The sequence below is a fragment of the Hyperolius riggenbachi genome, chromosome 4 (genome assembly GCF_040937935.1).
Source record: "Hyperolius riggenbachi isolate aHypRig1 chromosome 4, aHypRig1.pri, whole genome shotgun sequence".
Taxonomy (NCBI): domain Eukaryota; kingdom Metazoa; phylum Chordata; class Amphibia; order Anura; family Hyperoliidae; genus Hyperolius; species Hyperolius riggenbachi.
This window is the reverse complement of record NC_090649.1, coordinates 126,153,910-126,176,681: the sequence shown is the minus strand read 5'-3', so window position 1 is coordinate 126,176,681 and position 22,772 is coordinate 126,153,910. Positions and strand designations below refer to the sequence as shown.

Sequence of the window (22,772 nt, the reverse complement as noted above, 5' to 3'; positions counted from 1 at the left end):
CAGAAGGAGGAGAAAGAGAGCTTTAAAATGATATCCATCTTTCCATAGTTACATTGTATTACACAGGGCGACTTTTTCTGCTGAATGGAGCTGCTGACTTTGAGAAAAAGTCGTCCTGTGTAATACAAGTAACTATGGAAAGATGGATATCATTTTAAAGCTCTCTTTCTCCTCTTTCTGACAACCCCTAAATCGTCGCCCTACGCATTTTAGTTTTCTCTATTTTTGCGATTGAAATCGCGGCCGCTGCAAATTCAATCGCGAAAACTAAAAGGCGTAGGGCTGCGGTTTATATATCATTAGAAAGAGAGCTTTAAAATGATATGCATCTTTCCATAGTTTCTGCACTGCTCGGAGTCCCTTTAAGCTACTACAGTAGTTTAGTTAGCACTGCCTCATTTTATTACTCATTTGCTACTTAATGTCTTGATTGTTTTGATTTTCTCTTACTGTTTTATCTGTTAAACGTTCATTGAAAAATAGAGCAGTTTTAAAAAAAATGATTACAGTCCTAGAGGAATTAGCATAATGACTTAATTATTAGTATTAGTTCTTTGGGCAAGGGTGCCACAGGCTGATTAAGCGTTAGCCTAAACCCTTTATTGCAGGAGGCTCCTAAGCCCATTTCACAGCTATTGCAGCCTGTGTGCTCCTTCCTCTGATTTCACACCTCCTTCCTCATGTACTGGAAAGTACTTAGAAATCATTGAATGGATTCTGAAGTCTTCCATGCATTGTGGAGCTGGCTTGCTCTGACGCCATGGCCCTGCTTTATTCTTCCGCTGCTTCTTTCCTAATGAGCAAAGCTTGTACGCGTTCAAATCTTGTGGGGCTTCATACTGGGCAATTTAGTACCATGAGAATCAAACAAATTGCTGCTTGGAAAGCATTCCTCCCAGTCTGCTCTCCAGAACGGCGTGGCTTGTGCGGCTTGCACCAGAGATGCTGGCTGGCTGTTTGTTTGATCCATGAATCAGTCTAATTCAGTAATGAAGTACTAAAGAGGAACATTGCCAAAAAATAGTAGTGCATCAGTCGGAGCCAGTCGAGCGTAGGAAAAATGCGCTCTTTGCAGCAGCTGCTGGAGAGATACGTAGAGGGCGCACTTCTCCTGCGTAGCCTAGCTCCAATGACGTCAGTGACGGGAGCCGGTTCTCGTAGTTGCGGGCAGCTGTGGATGGCAGCGTGGGAGCGATCCGTGCGTATGGGGCTGGAGGAAGCCTCAGGTATGTATAAAAGCTTTTCTTTATTTCATCTCTGGTACCCTTTAACGCTAGCGATTGCTATTGCAGTTTTGGTGTGCACTAATTTAGAAAATCAGCATCTCATTATTCACCTCTGCTGTTAACATGAATACTTTGTTAACCTATGTGATTCTATCTTTGTATGTATTCCACAGATCCTGCTTTCTTTCCTGGACGTTGTGCAGAAATCGTGGCAGATGGAAAGAGTATAGGGAAGTTGGGTGTCTTACATCCTGATGTAATTACAAAGTTTGACTTGACTTTACCATGCTCAGCCCTAGAAGTAAATGTGGAGCCGTTCCTGTGAGGTCACTTCCTGCAGTACAATGTGCACATTCAGAGACATTGCGCAGAAAAGAGAATAACGCCAGCAGGGCCAATAGTGTTATATAGTCAGATCCTTCCTTTTATATAAGCTGTTATTGGCCTGTAGTACTTTAAAGAGACTCAGAGATGAGCCAACATAAAGATTTTTTATTTACCCAGGGCTTCCTCCAGCCCCCATATGCACAGATGCTTCCCTCGTCGCCCTCCATTTGTCCGCAATCAGCCCCGGTAACTGTCTGTCGGCTTCAGTCTGGGTGGTCTGCGCATGCGTGGGGATACATATAAAATCGGCGCCGGGAGACTTGGGTGCAGGATACAGCCGGTATAGCTTATCCTGATGCTGCACAAGTTCCCGGCCGAGCTAAATACTATTCCCCCTCTAGGTCCACGTGGATGGTGGGGAATGATGTAATTCGGCCTCCAGCTATTGCTGGAGGCCGAATTACAGTGTTTTAAATGTAACTTTAGCTCCGTCTTCTGACGGCGCCGGAGTTACTGTGTGCACTGCTATTGCTGTACTTCCTGTTACAGCCTATGGTGGCGACGGCTGCGCCCAAATCTTCCTGCACTGTAATTAAAGCGCTTGCATGCATGGACCTCCAGCGCATGCGCAGACCCCGGCTGACGTCATCGAGCCAGTTACCGGGGCTGTTTACCGCTAAACTTAGGACAACGGGAGGACCGTAAGGGACGCATCCATGCTTATGGGGCTGGAGGAAGCCCTGGGTAAGTAAAACAATCTTTATGTTGGCTCATCTCTGAGTCTCTTTAACTATTGCTATGTCTTTACTGAGATTACATATGTATTGTGATAAAAAATATATATATATTTTCTACCTGGCATATTGTGGCATCATATGAACAAACCTCATTGAATAAAGGTAAAATGTATTGATTTCTTTTTGCATTTTTGTTAGAATGTGAAATATCTTCTTCAACAAGAGAATGCGAAACATCACAAATAACAGTCTGCTCCCTAGCGCCACCTGCTGGTTCAGCTGGCAAGCTTTACAAGTGAGAGAAAGGTCTCATTTCATAGCTGTGCAGTAAAGGTTATGTAGCCCTATATCAAGAACAAAACATTAAAGCCTTAAACAAAAATGTAGAAAAAATGCCTATTGAAAAGTATGCTCATGTATGCACTCATTTGGTCGGGACTACTTTTTCAAGAATTACTGCATCAATGCGTCACAGCATGGTGACAGTCAGCTGGTGGCACTGCTAAGGTGTCATGGAAACCCAGGATGCTTTGTGGCAGCCTTCAGTTTCCTCTGCATTTTTGGCTCTGGTGTCTGATAAATATTTTTTAATATTAGTTGAAGCCAATTTTTGGAAGACTAAAAAATTTTTTTAACACATAGGTTTTGTTTACTACGGCTTTAAAATTGTGACCAAGAAAAACAATGTATGGATGGTATACGCAACTCTTGTAAGGGTTGAGCAAAGGTTTTAAAGCCAAGTCCTGTTCAGTTATAGTAGTCAAAATACTGATGGCATGGTAATCTAGTAAACTAATCTACTAATTAGTAACTGAACCAAGAAGTTCCTGTATCACAAAGACATCTTTAAACATTGAGAAAAATTGCTTTGAGGCAAAAACCTGTATTTGTATGTACTCCAGACCAAGGAGATACTCACCTCCACTGAAAAAAAATGATTTGCTGCTACTGTGGTGTTAGGCTCTGAAGTAGGACATATTTGGCGTCCTAAGTAAACTCCTCCAAAGCATATTGCGATTGATGGGGAGAAGTATGCAAGGTTCTCAGGGGCTGGAGGAATGGACAACAAATACGTGGACTACCAACTTTACAGCAATTTTGGCTAGGAAGTGTTTTGCCAACTAATAGGAAAAATGTTCTTAGACAAGCCAGGCCACATTGGTAGGATCAGTTAGAGTTGGATTTTTTTGCTTATTGATGTTTGAAAGAATTGCTGCCATGAAGAAACGTGCCATAAAGAGCTGTGAGCTATTCACGGATTACATTACAGATAAAAACCCCTTTCTTTTCTCAGGGGCTGGAGGAATGGACAAATACTTGATCTACCAACTTTTCAGCAATTCTGGCTAGGAAGTGCCTTGCCACCTAATAGCAAAAATGTTCTTAGACAAGCCAGGCCACATTTGTAGGATCAGTTAGGGTTGGATTTCTTTGTTGATTGATTATTGAAATTATTGCTGCCATGAAAAAAAGTGCAACAAAGCTGAGTGCCATCGCTGGATTATGTGACAGATAAAAACCCCTTTCTTTTAAAGTGACTAAAACATCTAATAAAAGCAGGCTCTGCGAGGGCTTCTCTAGGATCATGAGCCCCTTACATGATAGCACAACATTTGCAGCAGCATTTCAGAAAATGTTAATTAAAGGCAAAAAGAAAGTCAGTGCAGCACATGCTCATCAACTATTATGAGGGGAACTAGAAAGAAGCCGTGCTACAACTCAGAGCCAAAAGTTCCCCGTCCTGAACATTGCAAGAGGAAAGACTTGGGCTCGTCCGGGATGTCAACTCTGGACCTCTCGCACCCAAAGCAAGAATCATACCCCTAGAACAACGAGCCAGTTAGCAGCCCTGCAGCCATTTGTGCCAGCCAACCGATGTACATACATGTGAGGTCGGCACAAAGAAATTGCAAGGGGTATAACTGAGAGTAGGCAATCACTGTGCCTAAATCAAGGGCTCTTCCGGGAACTCCTCCAAAGCATATTGCGATTAATGCGATTTGTAAAAAAACGCTTTATAAAGAAAGCAAAGGGGATGGGCCTTGTCATATAAACTAGCAGTATCTGAAAATGTGCATAACATTTACCCATTTTTATATCTGTGTGAGGATTCATATGTGAATAAAACACCAGCATAAGTGGAAACTTAACCTAAGGCTACGTTTCCACCATAGCGTGAAATTTTGGCGGCCAAAAAATCTTGTAAGATTCTGATTGGTGAAAAATCGCTTGCAAATTTGTATGCGTTTTAGTCAAATATAATCTGCCTGGTAACAGCTTAGTCATAACTGCTGACACCTTCCTGTAACCATGGATTTAATGCAAATTTTCACACAAGTAATGCAAATTTTCGCATTGCTATGTGTTGCCTGTGCAAAGCATTGTACGCAATGTCCAAAAAAATGATGCAGGACCTCAGATCTTTTCACGCGTACGAAAATTCACATTGATTGGAAACAGCCCCATTCGCTACCATTAGTTGCCAAATCAATGCAAATTTTTCTGAGAGAAAAATCTAACACAAAAACCGCACAAGTGGAAACTTAACGTTATAGACTTCCTCAAGAGCAAATCATCAGTGTCTTTTACCAGTCAGACCAGCAGGTGGAGCTCTTCATGACAAGATTTGAAACATTTCTATTTGTCTGAAAAAGGTAAAATGTATAAAAATAGTCATAAAGCAGCTATACAGTCTCTTTCATTAGCTGCTTTATACATTCAAACAAGGGACCAAAGGAGAGCAGCTTATCTTTATTGCTGCAGAGCAATTTTCTGTCCCTTTGAGGGGACATCAGCATATGTGGCAATAAGGAGACCACGAGAAGTTGGTTCCCAGGACAGTAGAATCTCTGTACACAATAGCTAACACTGGTTATTGCTGTGCTGTGCTCCCAACAATACTGAGATCTTTCATCTCACGACACATTAAAGTGTTACTCCGCTTCCCCTTATGAGGCAACCGGGATGCTGCAGTAGTCCAAGCCAGCCGACAGCAGTTGCATGCAAAGCTTTTTGCTCTACCACAATATAATCTCTACCACTGTCCTATGTCTATGTATGTATCCTACTCTAGGGCCAATTTAGGGGGAAGCCAATTAACTTATCTGTATGTTTTTGGGATGTGGGAGGAAACCCATGACATGGGGCGAACATACAAAATCCTTGCAGATAGTGCCTTGGTGGGGTTTTGAGTCGGGGACCCAGTGCTGCATGGCAAGAGTGCTATCTGCTACTCCACCCTGCTGTCCAGCATGAGGATGCTTTACTACATGAGATCACTAGTATTTTATGAAACAAAAAAACAAGCAGAAATAATTTAAGGCTGTAAATGAGGAGTGACTTTCAGTAAAGTAAATTTGTTCTGGTTAATTATGTCAGTGTTGTGCATCATCAGTAGGTGGATCTTCTCTGACGTCACTCCTAATAACAAGCATTGCTACACGCATGTTATCAGTCATTCCATATTAGGACATGGGGCTACAGGGTGAAAGCAGCTATCTAATGTTACTGAACTTTGCATTTTCCATTATCAGCTACTGCTGCAATTATAGTGGTTCATTGTATCTAGAACACATGTAATCTGCATTCTTGTGATTATCATTTTATGTCACAGTGACTGCCAGTACTATTAATAATGGGAGTATATTGGCGGTTTAGCCTAAATCTATGTGCACACTTTGGAAAACTGTCAGTTGAAACAGCTGTTCCTGATTATTGTGGGTGAAAGTTTAGGAACACTGAATACAGTGCTCGGCTCTGTGCCTAACAGGCTGGTCCGTGTAGAGGGGAGATGGAAGACCAGTGGGAGGAGCTCTGTAGGAGGCAATTCAGAGGAGGCTTTAACAAGATGACAATAGTGACCAGGTGAGACCAATCCGTCCTGCTAAATCACCAGGAGGGAGGCCAGTGATGCAGGAAACACCTTTATATATTCTAGATCCAGGGTGCCCAATAAGTCGATCGCGATCTACTGGTAGATTGTGACCACCTATTTGGTAGTCCCATGGAGGGGAGAAGGGAGACGGCACAGCTGCAGAGAGGCCAGGGGCGGTTCTGCCATGCTGCAATGTCACGGCTGGGGAGGGAGGGGCCACCAGGCACAATACATACACGCACTCATTCACGCTGCCCGCTGGAGCGCTCCCTCAGCCGATGCCATGCTTATTTGCCCTGCAGCTAAAAGGGGAGACCAGGACGAGCCCCAGACACCACCACTGGAGAGAGGTAAGTGATTATATTAATGGCACCCGGGCACCTATCCCTAGCTACTTATACTGAAGGCATCTATACCCAGCTACCTATACTAGAAGACACCTATGCCTAGCTACCTATACTGAAGTGACCTATACCTAGCAGAGGCACCTATTCCTATCTACCTATACTGAAGTGACCTATACCTAGCAGAGGCACCTATACCTATCTACCTATACTGGAGGCACTTACACCTAGCTACCTATACTGGAGGCACTTGTACCTGGGGGCTGTTCATGAAAACAGGGGAGGGGGGATTCTGCAACACTTAAAATGTTGGTAGATCTCTTGGATTCGGCGAGTTTTAACGTAGCTCGTGAGCCAAAAAAGTGTGGGCACCCTTGTTCTACATTTTTTAGCCAAGATGATCAGTCACTATTATTTTGGAAAAGCTTAAAGCGGAACTGAAGTATGCTAAAAAAAAAAAAAGTTCCACTTTCCTGGGGCTTCTGCCTGCCCCAGGCAACCATCCTGGACCGATCCCTAGTTCCCCCGCCGCAGCTCACTTTTCTGCACGCTGGGGAAGCAGACTTCCACTGCACCCTGGCCCCGCAGATCCTTGTACGCGTTCCCGTAACCAGGAGCGTCCTGCGCAGTACAAGGAAATCTGTACTGTGCCTGTGCATTACGCTCCCGATGAGGGGAGCGTGAACGAGGCCGCACAGTTCACTCCAACTGCATGAAGTGAAAGTGAACCGCAATGTGGGAACGGAGGATCGGATGTGAACTTCACAGGCACAGGTCAGCTGCAGGGGGGCTGGCAGAAGCCCCAGGTAAGTGATTTTCATATTTTTATTTAATTTTTTTTAGCATACTTCAGTTCTGCGTTAAAGGACAACTGAAGCAAGAGAGATATGGAGGCTGCCATATGTATTTCCTTTTAAACAATACCAGTTGCCTGGCAGTCCTGCTGATCCTCTGCCTCTAATACTTTTAGCCTTAGACCCTGAAGAAGCATGCAGCAGATCAGATGTTTTTGACATTGTCAGATCTGACAAGATTAGCTGCATGCTTGTTTCTGGTGTGATTCAGACACTATTGCATTTAAATAGATCAGCAGACAGCCAGGCAACTTGTATTGTTTAGCAAGAAATAAGTATGTCGGTCTCCATATACCTCTCATTTCAGTTGTCCTTTAAGTATGTAGGTAGGTTAAAGAGAAACTCCAACCAAGAATTGAACTTTATCCCAATCAGTAGCTGATACCCCCTTTTACATGAGAAATAGAATGATTTTCACAAACAGACCATCAGGGGGTGCCGTGTGACCGATTTTGTGCTGAAACCACTCCCACTAGAGGCTCTGAATACCGCGGTACTCCTGGCAAACTGCCACAATGTAACAATGTTCACAGACAGGAAATGGCTGTTTAGAGCTGTCTAACAGCCAGAACAGCTAGAAACAGCTACATAACCTGCCCACAGTAACAATGTCACCATGTAATACATGTCAGAATGTGAATCTGGGAGAGGAAAGATTTTACAATGAGCAAACACTGACTAAATCATTTATACATAATTATGGTAAAAATGAAGCACTTTATTACATTATTTTCACTGGAGTTCCTCTTTAAAGTGTGATTAACTCCCGTCACTAAAATTTAACAAGGCTTCCCCTGTCTTCCTTTGTACCACAGTGGCAGCGCTAGAAGTCTCTGAATGGCGGGCTTGTAAATATTCTACCTTCCCGGTTCCAAGGCAGGCGCAGTACCGGCTTTCTGAACAGGATCAGGAGGAAATGGCCGATCCCAGACGGGTCCGCTCTACTGCGCAGGTGCAAGTCTCCTGCACAGTAGAGCAGACCTGACTGGGATCAGCTATTTCCGCCTGATCCCGTCGGGTAGCCGCTACTGCGCCTGCGCTGGAGCCGGGGATGGTAAATATTGCAGGCGCTACTGTGCCTGCACCACAGCACGTCAACTTGTCGGCTGTGATTTTTGGGGGGGTCCAGCGCTGCCACCATAGATGGAGAATGAGGGAAGCCTCGTTATGATCCAGAGGCTTCCCCCTCCCGAGGTAAGTACCCCACAGGGGACTTTTTTTCATTACAGAGTCTCTTTAAAGAAAAGTAAGAGGTGTATGTAGGGTGCCATCATTATTATTAGCATCTGTATCTGGAGTTCCAGAGCGAGCACATTCGTACGTAGTGGTGTTGGAACAACTTGCGCTGTATACTGCAGTCAGTGGCTCAGAAGATTTTTAAAGTACTCATGAGGTGAAATTAAAAAGCAATCTTTACTTACCTGAAGCTTCTTCCAGATCCGGTGATCCCCGCTGTCCTGCCCTATGCGTACACGGCCAGCATCGGTGACGCACGCCCAGGTCATCTGGCATGTACTGCGCCTGCACAATTAGTCTGCGTAGATGCAGTATGCACCTAATGACATGTGCATGCGCAGAAGTACCAATGAGTTGGCAAGCTTTACGGGTGGCCAGCGGGGACCACCGGAGCTGCTGCGAGGGACTATGGGCTGGACGAAGCCCCAGGTAAGAAAAGATTGCTTTGTAATTTCACCTCAGGAGTCCTTTAAAGGCAGTGGTTCAGCTCAGCAGCCAGTTTACTAGTGACACTCTGCACATAAGTTGGCCCTAAACTCTCACCCAAAGGACTGAATCCCGATCCCTGGAGGTGAGCAAAGTTTGCAAGTAGCCCTAGGAAATGTGTGTCAGCGTGCACTAAGGTGTACACCAGGGAGGAAACCAGAAGTTAATGAGGGATATCTCAGCATAGATACAACCAGCAATAAAACACTGAGACAATCTTATCTTTCCACACTCCATGCAAAGCTTAACTCATTTTGTCACTTTAATTGCGGTGACAACATATAACCATACAGTAGTTAGAGGATCAACTTTCCACATACTCCGAATATTGCTTTTTGATTCCTTAAAAGAAATCGGAAGTGAGAAGAATATAGAAGCTGCCATCTAAAAAAAAAAAAATGACATTAGGCGTTTGGGTCAAAATCACCTGGAAAAAGTATGCAGCCAGTGGAGTCCTAAACATCTGATCTCCATACTACTCATTGCTGGCCAGTGATCTAGGAAGTATAAGGTTAGAGCTCTGTGAGTAATTTTTAAATGCTCGGTCGATCTCTTACTTTTGATCCCTTCAGCTAAGTTCAAGTGGTTCTGCATAACAGCCGCATTGTAACACGGAATATCGTATTGCAATACAAAAGCAATAGGTTCATAGTGCAGCCGTTACCGTATGTTCGACTGGAGTGCGTTATCCCAATGCACTGCATGCAGTGTGTTAGCACTAATTGCGCATGTTACCAGTGACTGCATGCTTCGCTATATGCGACACAACGTGTGCAGATAACTTGCAGCTCTCCTTTCCAAGTGCATTGAGTTTGAAGCAGGTTGTTTTGGTGCACGGGGCTCAGAAACTAAGCACCCCGTAGCAGCCAGCAATGTAAAATGCCTTGTAAGCCACCAGCAAACAGGAAAATATTAATTCTGACAGTATGTTTTCACCTATTTTTTGGTACTTCATCAATTGCAGAGTGCTGAAACATTATTTAAACTGCTTGCCGACTGCTCCAAGCAGATTGGCGTGAACGCGGCAGCAGCCCCAGTATCGCTCCACGCCGATTGGCGTGAACGGCCTTCTATGGGGCTAGCAGGAGATCGCGCGCTGATGCTTGCACATCTCCACTTGGAAGCAGTCTTCCTGCGGCGATCACCGCTCGGAGACTTTTAGATGGCGAAACCATCGTCTAATTACCCCGTACAGCGCTGCGATCTAAGGCAGCTCTGTACTGGGGACAGCAGTGTGGCACGGCTGTCCCCTCCATAGGCTGGGGAGTGATCGGCTGTCATAGGCTGAAGCCTATGACAGCCGATCATGTTGATTAGCTGGCAGGGGGTGGGAGGGAGGGGATAATATAAAATTAATTAAAAAAAATAAAATATTTATAAAAACAAAATAAAAAACTGGGGAGAGATCAGGCCCCACCAACAGAGTGGTGGTGGGGAGAAAAAAAGGGGGGGGGGGGGGGGAAATCACTTGTGTACTGAGTTGTGCGGCCCTGCAGCTAGGCCTTAAAGCTGCCGTGGCCATTTTAGTAAAAAATGTCCTGGTCATTAGGGGGGTTTGAACACTGCGGTCCTCGAGAGGTTAAACAGAAGATGAAAAATTCTTCCCTAGAAGAAAACTTAAGAGGAAAAGTGAATTGGATTGGGCTTATAGTTTCTATAGATTATGAAGTCACAGTGTGTTATGCGCTGTACATGGATACATTCACATTATTAGCTAGTTTGTATATCAAGTAATTTATGCCTTTGGTGTCAATTCACAAAACTTCACATAAGTGACTTTTCTCCTAATTATTCTAATTAATAAAAATAACCTTTCAGCACATTTACAAGCAAAATGATCACTCAAAATAAGTTGTTCCTGATTAACTTCATTCAATATTACTTTTCTTACCTTAATTTTATTGTTTTTTTGCTCTTTGGGAACTTAAAAATGTAACATAAAGAAGATAAAAACAGACGACAACCAGTGAGAAGGCTTTGTGAATCATGCCCTATGTGTATAATATAATAATATTATACAGATAATAACATCTTGTTAATATACAGGAACAAAGTCTGAAAGCATACTTTTTATTTACCTCTAAGTTAGCCAATAAATGGTATCATCCTGATTAAAAACGTTGTGCTTTTACTGATGGCTAACACGGTACAGTACTCTATTGCTTCTACTATAATATTAAAGCGGAATATAACCCAAAATTTCTTCTTTGCACTAATAGATTATTCACAGCATATTATATACAACCAGCATTTTTTTTTTACTAGAACATCATTCAAAGGGTTAAACACAGGCTTTAGAAGCTTCCCTGCCAGCAGAGTTGCCTCATCCCAATGTTAAACAATGTTATCTTGTGTTTACTTAAAGGAATACTATGGATACCCAAGTGTTCTAAAATGGCAATGTACAAATAATGTCTAAGTAGCTGTGTAAACATTTTCCTACTTTTCATGTTAAATATCAGAGGCAAAAGCTGTAATTTATTGAGGGTAGGATTTAGCTATATTGGGACAAATCAATTGCAGAAGGGGTGTCTGCTTCAATGCACAGCCAGAGTTGCATATCAGACTACAGAAAGCAAATATCAAACATATCAAACTCTGAAAGCAAAAACAATATGAAAAAGCTGTGACAATTAGTTACATTTCCTCTGCTCTCTTCACACACTTCAGTCAGAAACACAGGACACAGGATCTGCAGCTGTTGGGAGCTCTCTTCTCTGTCACACACAGAGCTACACATAGAGTTCACTGATCAAGTGTGAGGAGGATTTCCCCTCTCCTCATGGCTCAGTCAGCCATCAGTTTTGGCGTCAGTAAACTTTGAATGTATTTTGCTAACAGTAAACAAAGAAGTTGCTACTAAAATGTATACACCAGTACTTAGCAGCACTTCCCAAACAATTCCTGTGTCAATTGAAAAAAATATGTGAATCGATAGTATTCCTTTAAATGTATCAAGTAAGGAATGTGACACATTCTCTGTGGAGAAGCTCCCGGACACAGATAGAGTCAAAGCATGTCTGCCTGAATGAATAAAAGCCGTTAATAAAATGCAAAGTCAGCTCACAAAGCAAAAAACTGTACTTCTGGGAAGCTATATAACTTATACATGAATAATAATACTTATGCACAAATGCAAATATGATAACCGTATATATCCAGGGTAGAAGAAGAAAAGTAGATCCGGCACCAATCTGCTGCTTCGGTAGAATTTTTAATCCAACAGGTACAGTAAGGTTAATAAAGGAAGATACAAAAAGACGGCCTGACAGCCGTTTCGCAGGTCACCCCGCTTCGTCAGAGGCCTGACGAAGCGGGGTGACCTGCGAAACGGCTGTCAGGCCGTCTTTTTGTATCTTCCTTTATTAACCTTACTGTACCTGTTGGATTAAAAATTCTACCGAAGCAGCAGATTGGTGCCGGATCTACTTTTCTTCTTCTACCCTGGATACATATCTGTTTTATTGCGAGCACAGTCTGCTCGGGAATCTAATCCAACTGCATAATTCCAGCAGCATTGAGTGCCAGTCATCTTTGCATTCTCTGGTTGAAGTATATGATAACCGTATAGCATATACAAAGTAGGAAAACATGTTTTTATTGATTATTATGTCCGGGTTTTAAACCGCTTTAAGGAAAGACAGAGTTTGAAATAATAATAATAATATACACTTATGTAGACATTTTGGTGGCCTTTTATTATTAGTAACCATTTTGTATAAAGTAACATGAGTATTAGGAGTATTTCCTCTGTCTCATTTGTAGTGCCAAATATTTTCTGCAATAACACTTGACAAGACCACAGTCTGGCCTTGCTGGACAGATTAACATTCAGAGCAGTTAGGATCAAGCATACACTCCCCACATGTGGATCATATGTATCGTCATATCCCCCATAGCATGCATACATTTTCATGGCATATAAAGGTTATTTTGTGTCCATTCAGTCACACTCGAGGCAAATGAAGCCAGACATTGCCACTGCTTAATAGCGCCTCTCGTTATGTCATCATTCTGGGCTCAGAACTGTGCAGACGGCACGGTTCCAGTTCAATAAAAATAAAGATCAGTGCAGTACAGATTCTGTAAACGTTCGCAATGTGCAGGTAAAATGTAAAGTCCACATAAGGCGAGATGCTGTGCTTAACCACGGGGTCAGTGGAAAAACAAAATCCAGGTTCAAAGCTTACATCACCATTCAGAAGGAGAAAATAGCCTTATGACTGAGATGTTGACATTGTGTCACTTCATTTTCTTTGCCATCTTTTGCTTTGCTTGGTTCCTTAGGCAAGGCAGTCCTGATCTCCTTTCATTCCTCTTCACTTGCAGAATACTAGAATAAAAACTTGCTTGAATATCGCCTTATAAGTATTACAGAACTACCTACTAAGTGGAGACTTGATTGCGGTCTACATGTATAATAATTATAGCTCCAACTGGTAATAGATCCAAGGAACCACTGCTGTAGCTACCACCCCTATAGATGTATACGTCACAAACTTATAGGGTACTTCAATTTCCAGTCTTTGCCTTACCAGTTCATCTCTTATAGAAACATTGTACAAGGCGCCAAGTAGCTTGAGGGACAATATTTTGGCTATGCACCTTGTTATAACCAGAAGGGCAACACCAATAACAAACCTCAGAATGACCTGAAGCAACAGGATGAAGGATATCGGTGGAATTCTCAGTGGGAAAGTAGCTTCTGGGTTGTAGGTTAAGCCCCACTGATTGGTCAGCCAAACCCCTACACAGGTTCCAGCTCCAACACCCAGTATGATGGTTGTGTCTGCCCTGGTGGTGCTGTAGTGATCCAGCTTTGGGTAATTGTAGCTCAACGAAAAGCCAGTAACGACTGCCAATACTGGACAAATGGGGTTTGTCAAAAGTTCATGATCAACGATATCCCAAACAGGAAAACTCACTGCTAAAAACAGCAAGGCAATCAGAACTCCACAAATAACATCCTATGGAAAAAACAAAACAAAAAAAAAATGTTAAATATAAAGTTAAAATATTTTAATATAGAAAGTGCTTCTTCATAGTCTATCATTTACAACTGGGAGATACAGGTGTTGTACACAGAACTGGGTCTTACCCACAAGCTATGCACAGTACACTCCCTAGATTTGATGGTCTTAGGTGAAAATTGAGTGGTTTGAGTACTGGTTTCTGATAAGTAATCCGCCACATTAAATCCCACTCACCCAGCTGCTATTGTTAGCCTACTAATATTTGCGTACATGGCTCTAGAGAGGTGTTGATACAGTTTGCTGAAGAAAGTATTATGAACGTGAAATTAGTTATCTACTTATTAATCTTGCTAAGTGAAAAACGTAAACAACTCCCAAATCAGAAATGACTTGTGGCTTTTGTGATAATGGTGGAAGGCACCAGAGCTTATTGCTATCCCTAGGTTAGGTTTCTATCCTTCTCCACAATGTAATATGATGGACAGTAAACTATTTAGTGGATGACGTGTATATGTGGCAGGAGACCACATATAGCAGGTTATGTTGGATGTGGATCACCACCTTATAGACCACATGTGGTAGGTGATGCTAGATGTGGATCACCACATGTGGCAGAAAATGCTAGATGTGGATCACCGCTTTGGAGACCACATGTGGCAGGTTATGTTGGATGTGGATCACCACCTTGGAGACCACATACTGAGCACTTCCAGTTTGTTAATTCCTCGGCCCAGGCAGGTCAGCAGATAATGAAGGTGCTTAACATGTGGATTCCAAGGTGGTGATCTGCATCTTGGAAAAACTATTGTATGGCAGTGGTGATTCATAAATAGTTTTTTTTTCCAGCTTTTTCCATTTTCTTTCTGTACAGGGGATGGACATGTTCACTGTGCGAAGGAGCAGAGCAGTTTTCCTCACTAGGAGAATATACAGATAAGTACAGATGTGTGTATGTTAATATCTGGTGATCCTAGCCAGAGCTATACAGCAGAGTTTTCATCGCATGAAATTCCAGTTGTCCACTTTGAAAACAGCATCACAGAAAGTAATTTAGTGAAGCTAGGAAGGCTACATGTCAACTACTGTGTCAATGTCCATATAGAAAATTGTTGACTACTGATGTGATGCCCGTCAAAGCTTTCCTTTGACGTGAAGTCAAAAACCAGACTCATAAAAATTTTAACTCTGCAAGGCATTCTCATTTCAGCTTCAAAGGTTGTATTTGATGAGTATTATCCCATGAAACTTTCATGTGATTCATTGTCTAAAAACTTCTTTGATTCCTTAAGAAAAAAAAAAACTCAAGACTTATTGGCAATCTCCAAATGCCTAGTAGCCTCATAAGCCATGGTAATGTGTCTCTGAAGTCTAATCCATCTCCTGCTGGAAGATGCAGCAAATCACTGACCTCCACTGTACTAACCAGAACCCCTACTGTGAAAGGACCAGTGGATGCTATTGTTCCTCTCTGTGCAGCCATTCCCACTAAAATATCTATGGGGCCATAATTGCATGCTTCTCTTGCCCAGGGCTGAGGCACAAGGCAAACTAAAAAGGGCATTGAGATACAGGAGGAGTACAGAGAGATTTACTGAGTCACCTCACGAGCTTCTGCAACAGAAGCAATAAGGTCTGGAATGTAGATAGACAGCTGTCATCTCGAGACAGGCGTCTCTAGCTCCACTGACTTCAACAAGTCAATAGCAGCAAGCATGAATCATTGTTCTACCAGAGCTGATCACTGAAATGCCACTGAATGAGAGGCAATGGAGAAGCAAAATAAACTTTTTTTTTCCTGATAAATTAACGGTTTCCTTGCAGAATAAAGGACAGCTCTCATTTTAGTTCCATCAAATTTTCATAAAATTTTGTGTAATTTGAGGTAAGCTCATAAGGGTTCAAAAATGAGAAAAAACGTAATGTGTAAATCTCTTCAGCACGAGATTTAGTAGAGATAAATCCTATTCAACTGGTCTTCTTAAAATGTACCCTAGATAGTATTTACAAAAAAAAAAAAAAAAAAGGATACTTACCCAGGAAAGCCTCTGAATACTGCAGAGGTCCCCCACATCATCAAGGCTCCCACCATTGTTGCACACGTGTGTTCATGGATTTTCGCCGCCCGGTCACTTTGGCGCAGGGTGAGCCGATTAACTGCTCACCCTACTGCCGCTCAAATTCCAGGCAGCGTTAATTACTATTCCACCTTCGAGTTGTACCAACTCTGAGGGAGAAGTAACTCAGGGTTCGGTGACCGCAAGCACCCTAATTACACTGCTGCCTGCATGCCCATAGACCTAATAACATTATGTCTATGATGGCGCCCAGGTCAAGTGCAGCGCGGTGAAGAGACAAGACAAATAACATTTATATTGCGCTTTTCTCCTGGTGGACTCAAAGCCCACTAGGGCGCGCTCTATAGGCAGTAGCAGTGTTAGGGAAACTTGCCTAAGGTCTCCAACTGAATAGGTGCTGGCTTACTGAACATGTTGGAAAGTATCTATCGAACCATTTAATCACCTAAAAAACTAACCATGTATTCCCAGCATAGGGGGCTACCAGGGGCGTAGCAATAGGGGTTGCAGCGGTAGCGACCGCATCGGGGCCCTTGGGCCAGAGGGGCCCCGAAGGGCCCTCCCTCAACTGCAGTATTAGCTCTCTATTGGTCCTGTGCTCATAATAATCATTTCTGTAGATACATTGAATAGTGGTAATCAATAACACACTGTTCCCCATCCTTTTCTTGCACCTCAGACACTGTAGTTGCCATTGGCAGGTTTTGATGTGCCGTATCAATTGCTATGTATAGAGTGCTTGGGGGGGGGGGGGGGGGGGGGCATGTAAAACTTGCATCGGGGCCCACAGCTCCTTAGCTATGCCACTGGGGGCTACAATGGACCAAAAAGCCCTCTTACTAAAATGCTATGGAAAACAAGTTTGCTTTCTTAAAATAGATAGTATTTGCAATAATTCAGGTTGGAGTAAGCTCTGAAATTTCTCACAGTGCATCACTGCTGAAAAATGCATATTATCCATTGTTGTCCCTGTACGCTAAAAACACCTCCAGATCTGATGGAATGCAAAGATGTGTCAGCTTTTTAAATATATACAGAGCCACAATAATCCAACATGCATATTGCATACAGACTGTTTCAGATTTGTTGATCCTGATCAGTGCATGGTATGGATTAATGTGGCTCTATGGGGTAGGAGTTGAAACACCCAGAGTTACAGAGTACCCAGAAAGCTCGTGGTTAGAAAGCAAACTTTTTGTTTTCCATAGCATTTTAGTCTATTGTAGCCCCTTACACACTCCTAGGAGTTCTGGTTCACCATGAGCTTGCATTCTTTCAGGTATTCTTGAAACAGACATTTTAATAAAAGCATAAATATTTCTTATTTTGAACAGTAGTAGTTATTTATCCCATGTGATCTCACTTCATCCCCCTCCTCACTCATATCAAAGATCGGTTTAAGATATGGGTATTCAAAGTACATTTATCTTTGACTAAGCCCCATACACACGCTCAACAGCGGTCCTTCATGCAGCACAATTGTTGAACAACTTTTGTTGTGAAACAAATTGAAACTGCTAAAAAAAAAAAAGCCTTCTGCTATTGTAGAAAAGCTGATAAAGGGGCGTACACACGCCATATTGTTTCAAACGACGGGTCCATCAGACTCTCCCGCGGGGCGGTCGTTCTGCCGACATTAGTACACGAGTACAGGCTGTCAGCAGACTGATCACCCGAAAACGTATCAGTCTGCCGACAGCCTGTACTCACATACTACTGTTTGTAACAATACGCGCCTTAACCACTTCCCGACCGCCGTATTGACAATTGGCGGTCAGGAAGTGGACTCCGCAAGGACCGCCGTATTGACAAATGGCGGCGGTCCTTGTAGGGGCATGGGCGGAGCGATCGCGTCATCCGTGACGGGATCCTCCGCCGCCGCCTGGCTACGCTCACCCGCCGCAACATCCCGCCGTCCATACGGAAGCGCTGGCGGGATGTTAACCCAACGATTGCCGCATACAAAGTGTATAATACACTTTGTAATGTTTACAAAGTGTATTATACAGGCTGCCTCCTGCCCTGGTGGTCCCAGTGTCCGAGGGACCACCAGGGCAGGCTGCAGCCACCCTATGTCTGCACCAAGCACACTGATTTCCCCCCCCCTGCCCCCTGATCATCCACAGCACCCCTCAGACCCCCCCCCTTATCAATTCGCCAGGGCATTATTTACATCTGTCCTTCCCTGTAATAACCCACTGATCACCCATCAATCACCCCCTGTCACTGCCACCCATCAATCAGCCCCTAACCTGCCCCTTGCGGGCAATCTGATCACTCACCCACACCAATAGATCGCCCGCAGATCCGACATCAGATCACCTCCCAAGTGCAGTGTTTACATCTGTTCTCTCCTCCAAACACCCACTAATTACTCATCAATCACCCCCTGTCACTGCTACCCATCAGATTAGACCCATATATGCCCCTAGGGCACTCAATCACCCTCCCATACCCTCAGAACGCCCTCAGACCCCAGCCCTGATCACCTCGCCAGTGCATTGCTTGCATCTATTCCCCCCTCTAATCACACCTTGCGACACCCATCAATCACCTCCTGTCACACCCTAGCACACCTACCCATCAGATTAGGCCCTAATTTGCCCCGTGTGGGCTCCTGATCACTCGGCCAAACCCTCAGATCCCCCTCAGACCCCCTTCCGATCACCTCCCCAGTGCATTGATTGCATCTATTTTCCCCTCTAACCACCCCCTGAGACACCCATCAATCACCTCCTGTCACCCCCTAGCACTCCTATCCATCAGATCAGGCCCAATACAACCTGTCATCTAAAAGGCCACCCTGCTTATGACCGGTTCCACAAAATTCGCCCCCTCATAGACCACCTGTCATCAAAATTTTCAGATGCTTATACCCCTGAACAGTCATTTTGAGACATTTGGTTTCCAGACTACTCACGGTTTTGGGCCCGTAAAATGCCAGGGCGGTATAGGAACCCCACAAGTGACCCCATTTTAGAAAAAAAGACACCCCAAGGTATTCTGTTAGGTGTATGACGAGTTCATAGAAGATTTTATTTTTTGTCAAAAGTTAGCGGAAATTGATTTTTATTGTTTTTTTCCACAAAGTGTCATTTTTCACTAACTTGTGACAAAAAATAAAATCTTCTATGAACTCGCCATACTCCTAACGGAATACCTTTGGGTGTCTTCTTTCTAAAATGGGGTCACTTGTGGGTTTCCTATACTGCCCTGGCATTTTAGGGGCCCTAAACCGTGAGGAGTAGTCTACAAAACAAATGCCTCAAAATGACCAGTGAATAGGACGTTGGGCCCCTTAGCGCACCTAGGCTGCAAAAAAGTGTCACACATGTGGTATCGCCGTACTCAGGAGAAGTAGTATAATGTGTTTTGGGGTGTATTTTTACACATACCCATGCTGGGTGGGAGAAATCTCTCTGTAAATGGACAATTGTGTGTAAAAAAAAAAAAAAATCAAAAGATTGTCATTTACAGAGATATTTCTCCCACCCAGCATGGGTATGTGTAAAAATACACCCCAAAACACATTATACTACTTCTCCTGAGTACGGCGGTACCACATGTGTGGCACTTTTTTACACCCTAAGTGCGCTAAGGGGCCCAAAGTCCAATGAGTACCTTTAGGATTTCACAGGTCATTTTGCGACATTGTTGGTTTCAAGACTACTCCTCACGGTTTAGGGCGCCTAAAATGCCAGGGCAGTATAGGAACCCCACAAATGACCCCATTCTAGATAGAAGACACCCAAAGGTATTCCGTTAGGAGTATGGTGAGTTCATAGAAGATTTTATTTTTTGTCACAAGTTAGCGGAAAATGACACTTTGTGAAAAAAAACAATTAAAATCAATTTCCGCTAACTTGTGACAAAATAAAATCTTCTATGAACTCACCATACTCCTAACGGAATACCTTGGGGTGTCTTCTTTCTAAAATGGGGTCATTAGTGGGGTTCTTATACTGCCCTGGCATTTTAGGGGCCCTAAACCGTAAGGGGTAGTCTTGAAACAAAAATGACCTGTGAAATCCTAAAGGTACTCATTGGACTTTGGGCCCCTTAACGCAGTTAGGGTGCAAAAAAGTGCCACACGTGGTATCGCCGTACTCGGGAGAAGTAGTACAATGTGTTTTGGGGTGTATTTTTACACATACCCATGCTGGGTGGGAGAAATCTCTCTCTAAATGGACAATTGTGTGTAAAAAAAAAATAAAAAAAAATTGTCATTTACAGAGATATTTCTCCCACCCAGCACGGGTATGTGTAAAAATACACCTCAAAACACATTGTACTACTTCTCCTGAGTACGGCAATACCACATGTGTGGCACTTTTTTGCAGCCTAACTGCGCTAAGGGGTCCAAAGTCCAATGAGCACCTTTAGGCTTTACAGGAGTGCTTACAATTAGGCACCCCCCAAAATGCCAGGACAGTAAACACACCCCACAAATGACCCCATTTTGGAAAGTAGACACTTCAAGGTATTCAGAGAGGGGCATGGTGAGTCCGTGGCAGATTTCATTTTTTTTTTTGTCGCAAGTTAGAAGAAATGGAAACTTTTTTTTTTGTCACAAAGTGTCATTTTCCGCTTACTTGTGTGACAAAAAATAAAATCTTCTATGAACTCACCATGCCTCTCAGTGAATACTTTGGGATGTCTTCTTTCCAAAATGGGGTCATTTGGGGGGTATTTATACTATCCTGGAATTCTAGCCCCTCATGAAACATGACAGGGGGTCAGAAAAGTCATAGATGCTTGAAAATGGGAAAATTCACTTTTTGCACCATAGTTTGTAAATGCTATAACTTTTACCCAAACCAATAAATATAGGCTGAATGGGTTTTTTTTCATCAAAAACATGTTTGTCCACATTTTTCGCGCTGCATGTATACAGAAATTTTACCTTATTTGAAAAATGTCAGCACAGAAAGTTAAAAAATCATTTTTTTGCCAAAATTCATGTCTTTTTTTGATGGAATATAATAAAAAGTAAAAACCGCAGCAGCAATCAAATAGCACCAAAAGAAAGCTTTATTAGTGACAAGAAAAGGAGCCAAAATTCATTTAGGTGGTAGGTTGTATGAGCGAGCAATAAACCGTGAAAGCTGCAGTGGTCTGAATGTAAAAAAAGTGCCTGGTCCTTAAGGGGGTTAAAGCCCACGGTCCTCAAGTGGTTAAGACTGATAAGAAGTCAATCCAACAGTTGGATTGACTTCTTATCAGTCTTATCAGCTTTTTGAACAATGGCAAAATAATTTTTTAGCTGTTTCAACTTGTTTCACAACAAAAGTGGTTCAACAATTGTGCTGCATAAAAGACAGGTGTTGAGTGTGTGTATGGGGCTTACACTGGCCTGTCTGTATCCAAACTAAATTGCACTTGGATGATCTCCAAGAACATCTTGGCTAGACCTAGCTGTGGTAGCCTCCATTCTAAAGAAAAAAAGAAAGATTTTTTTAAAGCGAACCCGAGGTTTGAGTGATATGGAGGCTGCTATATTTGTGTCCGTTTAAACAATACCAGGTGCCCAGCAGGCCTGCTGATCCGATTTGCAATAAACTGGAACATATCCATGGCCTTTTTTTTTATTCTTCACTGCTAAGCCTGCTTGTTATCTGCCCTGATAAAATCCCCGACTGAGCATTCAGTCTGGCTTTGCTCAGGAATCATTATAGCTGAGTCTGTCTTCTTTGATGTCTTTTCAAGCCCAAGCCTGCCCCCTTCTGGCTCTGCTATAATGACTTGGCTATAATGATTCCTGAGCAAAGCCAGACTGAATGCTCAGTCGGGGATTTTATCAGGGCTGATTAGAAGCAGGATGAGCAGTGAAGAATGAAACAGAGAGCAGGGTAGGTGTTTTTCCTAATGTTCCCACTGATATATATGGTAAAATACATGAGGGTGCTTCATCTCTGGTTCACTTTAACCAACCTCCTCTTTCCTTACATCTTCCCTAACAACCTTTTCACCACTATCTGAACTCACTGTCTCCTCTCTCATCTGTAAATCACGTTCCACTACATGCCCCCTTGACCCCATGCCCTCTCACCTCTTTACTCACTTATCCTTGACTATCTTACCTGCCTTAACATCCCCCTTCAACCTTTCTCTTACCAAAGGCATCGTCCATCCTCCCTCAAACATGCCCTTATAACGCCTATACTCATAACACCTTCTCTCGACCCCTCAATTTAAAATCCTTACTCTTGGCTACAAAGCTCAGCACAACATAGCTCCTTCCTATCTAAATCAACTTATTTCCAGATATCATCCCACACACATACTCTGCTCTACTAACAATATCCTTCTGTCTTCTCCCTGGTCACCTCTTCTCACTCCTGCTTACAAGACCTCTCTCGATCCTCTCCACTCCCCTTAAACACTCTCCCTCAACACATCCACCACTCACCCACACTTACTTTTTTTTAGATGCAATCTGAAAACTCACCTCTTTAGACAAGCATACTCTTCTACTTAGGACACTGCCCACTGACCACCATTTCTACCACTCCATACACAATTTTCCTTTACTTACTGTCCTATATCTTAAACCTTAAGACTGTAAGGCCTTTTGGCCAGGGCTCTCTTCCCTTTCGTCTCACAATGCTGTGTAATGGGTGTACACATACCTTCCACCCCT

The 22,772-nt window shown here is 43.1% G+C and overlaps 2 protein-coding genes across 2 annotated transcripts in view; one reads left to right on the top strand and one right to left on the bottom strand.

The window, feature by feature from the left end:
- FARSB (phenylalanyl-tRNA synthetase subunit beta) overlaps positions 1 to 2,466 on the top strand; it is an 81,697-nt gene extending 79,231 nt beyond the window's left edge. The window contains exon 17 of the mRNA XM_068280559.1: positions 1,400 to 2,466. Coding sequence (XP_068136660.1) covers positions 1,400 to 1,551 — 152 coding nt within the window. The 3' untranslated portion in view covers positions 1,552 to 2,466. The remainder of the gene's footprint in view (positions 1 to 1,399) is intronic.
- A 10,042-nt stretch (positions 2,467 to 12,508) lies between these two features.
- Positions 12,509 to 22,255, bottom strand: SGPP2 (sphingosine-1-phosphate phosphatase 2). The gene is made up of 2 exons (XM_068233290.1): positions 22,247 to 22,255; positions 12,509 to 14,051 (listed from the first exon to the last, which is right to left on the bottom strand). Exons 1-2 carry the CDS (start codon positions 22,253 to 22,255, stop codon positions 13,509 to 13,511), a joined length of 552 nt encoding a protein of 183 aa, XP_068089391.1. The 3' UTR covers positions 12,509 to 13,508.
- Positions 22,256 to 22,772: the final 517 nt, after the last annotated feature.